Genomic DNA, 1,981 nt, shown 5'->3' on the forward strand with positions numbered 1-1,981 from the left:
TTCAGATTTTTACCCTAATCAATTAAGTTTGCTAAATGAATTTCATTTAATTGTAGCTATTAATTATATAAGTTATGTGCCTGGTTTTGTATACAAATCATCATGCCGCATATTTATTTTATTACCTTTGATGTAGTTTCTGTCTAAAACATTGTCCCAATATATATTGTAGAGTGATCAGCTAAAAAATTGGTTTTATGACGTCTTATTGAAGAAATATAGAGAAATTATAATGTTGAATCATGTCATTTATACCAAATTTCAATATCAATTCACCATCATTTTTCTAAATGTATTACCTAATTTTTAGTTATTTAGTGTAATGGTTGGTGATGTTTCCCCACTCAGATTGTTTTCACAGGACTAATAGAATGGCTAGATTCCAGGTGACATAAAAGTCTTTTTAGCCCTTCACCTTGCTGTCCTGATTTCCTCATTCTCTTCTTGTGAGAGTACTTTCTCAGTAAAGTAAATAAATAATTTGCATAACAATCCCATCTCAACCCTCACTTCTTGGAAAGCCAATTATAGGCAGTTAGCTTCTCTGTTGGGCATAATACCATGTATATAAGGTCAAGATTTTTCTTCACATACTATATGTTTTACTCTCAGATATAAATGCCAAATTTCAACATGAACACAAAATTCTAAAAATTAAGCACCCTTTTTTATCCCACTGATAAACTTATCTTATCTCTAATTTACTTTTCCAGGACAATGAATAAAAATGGATGGAAGAAATCAGTCTGTAGTTTCAGAATTTGTGCTTCTGGGACTTTGCCACTCTTGGAATATTCAGCTCTTACTCTTAATGTCATTCTTTGTGCTTTACCTGATCATCGTATCTGGAAATATTGGCATTGTGATCTTAATCATCACTGATTCCCATCTCCATTCCCCCATGTACTTCTTTTTGGCCAACCTGTCCTTTGTTGATATGTGGCTTTCCTCAGTCACCACTCCTAAGATGATCACAGACTTTCTCAGGGAGAACAAGACCATTTCCTTTGGAGGTTGCATGTGCCAGATACTCTTTGTGCATTTCGTTGGAGGTGGTGAAATGGTGCTACTAGTGATAATGGCCTATGATCGCTATGTGGCAATCTGTAAACCACTCCAGTACTCCACCATTATGAGTCTGCAAAAGTGTATTGGGCTGGTGGTGACTTCCTGGACCATTGGCTTTGTGCATGCCATGAGTCAAATGATTGCAATTGTTCAGCTGCCATTCTGTGGTCCCAGGGACATAGACAGCTTCTTCTGTGATATACCACTGGTAATCAAGCTTGCCTGCATGGATTCCTATAACTTGGAAATATTAATGAATGGTGACAGTGGGATTCTGGCAATGACCTGCTTTATTCTATTGTTAATATCCTACACATATATTCTTCTCACTGTCCAACAAAGCTCTAAAACTGGGGCATCTAAGGCACTCTCTACCTGCACTGCCCACATCACAGTGGTGGTGCTCTTCTTTGGACCCTGCATCTTCATCTACGTGTGGCCACTCAGCATCACCTGGATGGACAAATTTCTTGCTGTGTTCTACTCTGTTATTACACCTCTCCTAAATCCAGCCATTTATACCCTTAGAAATAAAGAGATGAAAAATGCTATGAAGAGATTCAGAAGCTATTACAGAGATTCCAATGTTAATGTTTAATGCTCTGAAGCTTCATTGTGAATACTTGAGATTGAATATATTTACCTTGTAAAATAGATTGGGAATTCAGGGTATTTAATTTATGTCTGTATGTTTTCCTTGGCTCCAGATACAAAAATAGGGTTAATAAAATTCAGGGAAGTTCAACATTTCCTAATCAACTAGCAGAACACCGTGAAATATATTTCTAAAATACAAACACTGATAATCCTTCATTATGAGAAAATTATCTAATCATTCTTCCTATGCCTTTAACTATATTAAACAAAATCCTTTAATTCATTCAACAGAGTCGTATAGAATGCATCTTAATGA

At 35.7% G+C, this 1,981-nt stretch overlaps 1 protein-coding gene across 1 annotated transcript; it reads left to right on the forward strand.

Annotated features, from left to right (window-relative positions):
* The first annotated feature begins 727 nt into the window (after positions 1–727).
* On the forward strand, positions 728–1,666 carry LOC105814206 (olfactory receptor 4K14-like). Its single transcript, XM_012649106.1, has one exon. It carries the CDS (start codon positions 728–730, stop codon positions 1,664–1,666), a length of 939 nt encoding a protein of 312 aa, XP_012504560.1.
* Positions 1,667–1,981: the final 315 nt, after the last annotated feature.

This window comes from Propithecus coquereli, unplaced genomic scaffold (genome assembly GCF_000956105.1).
Source record: "Propithecus coquereli isolate 6110/MARCELLA unplaced genomic scaffold, Pcoq_1.0 Scaffold3, whole genome shotgun sequence".
Classification (NCBI taxonomy): domain Eukaryota; kingdom Metazoa; phylum Chordata; class Mammalia; order Primates; family Indriidae; genus Propithecus; species Propithecus coquereli.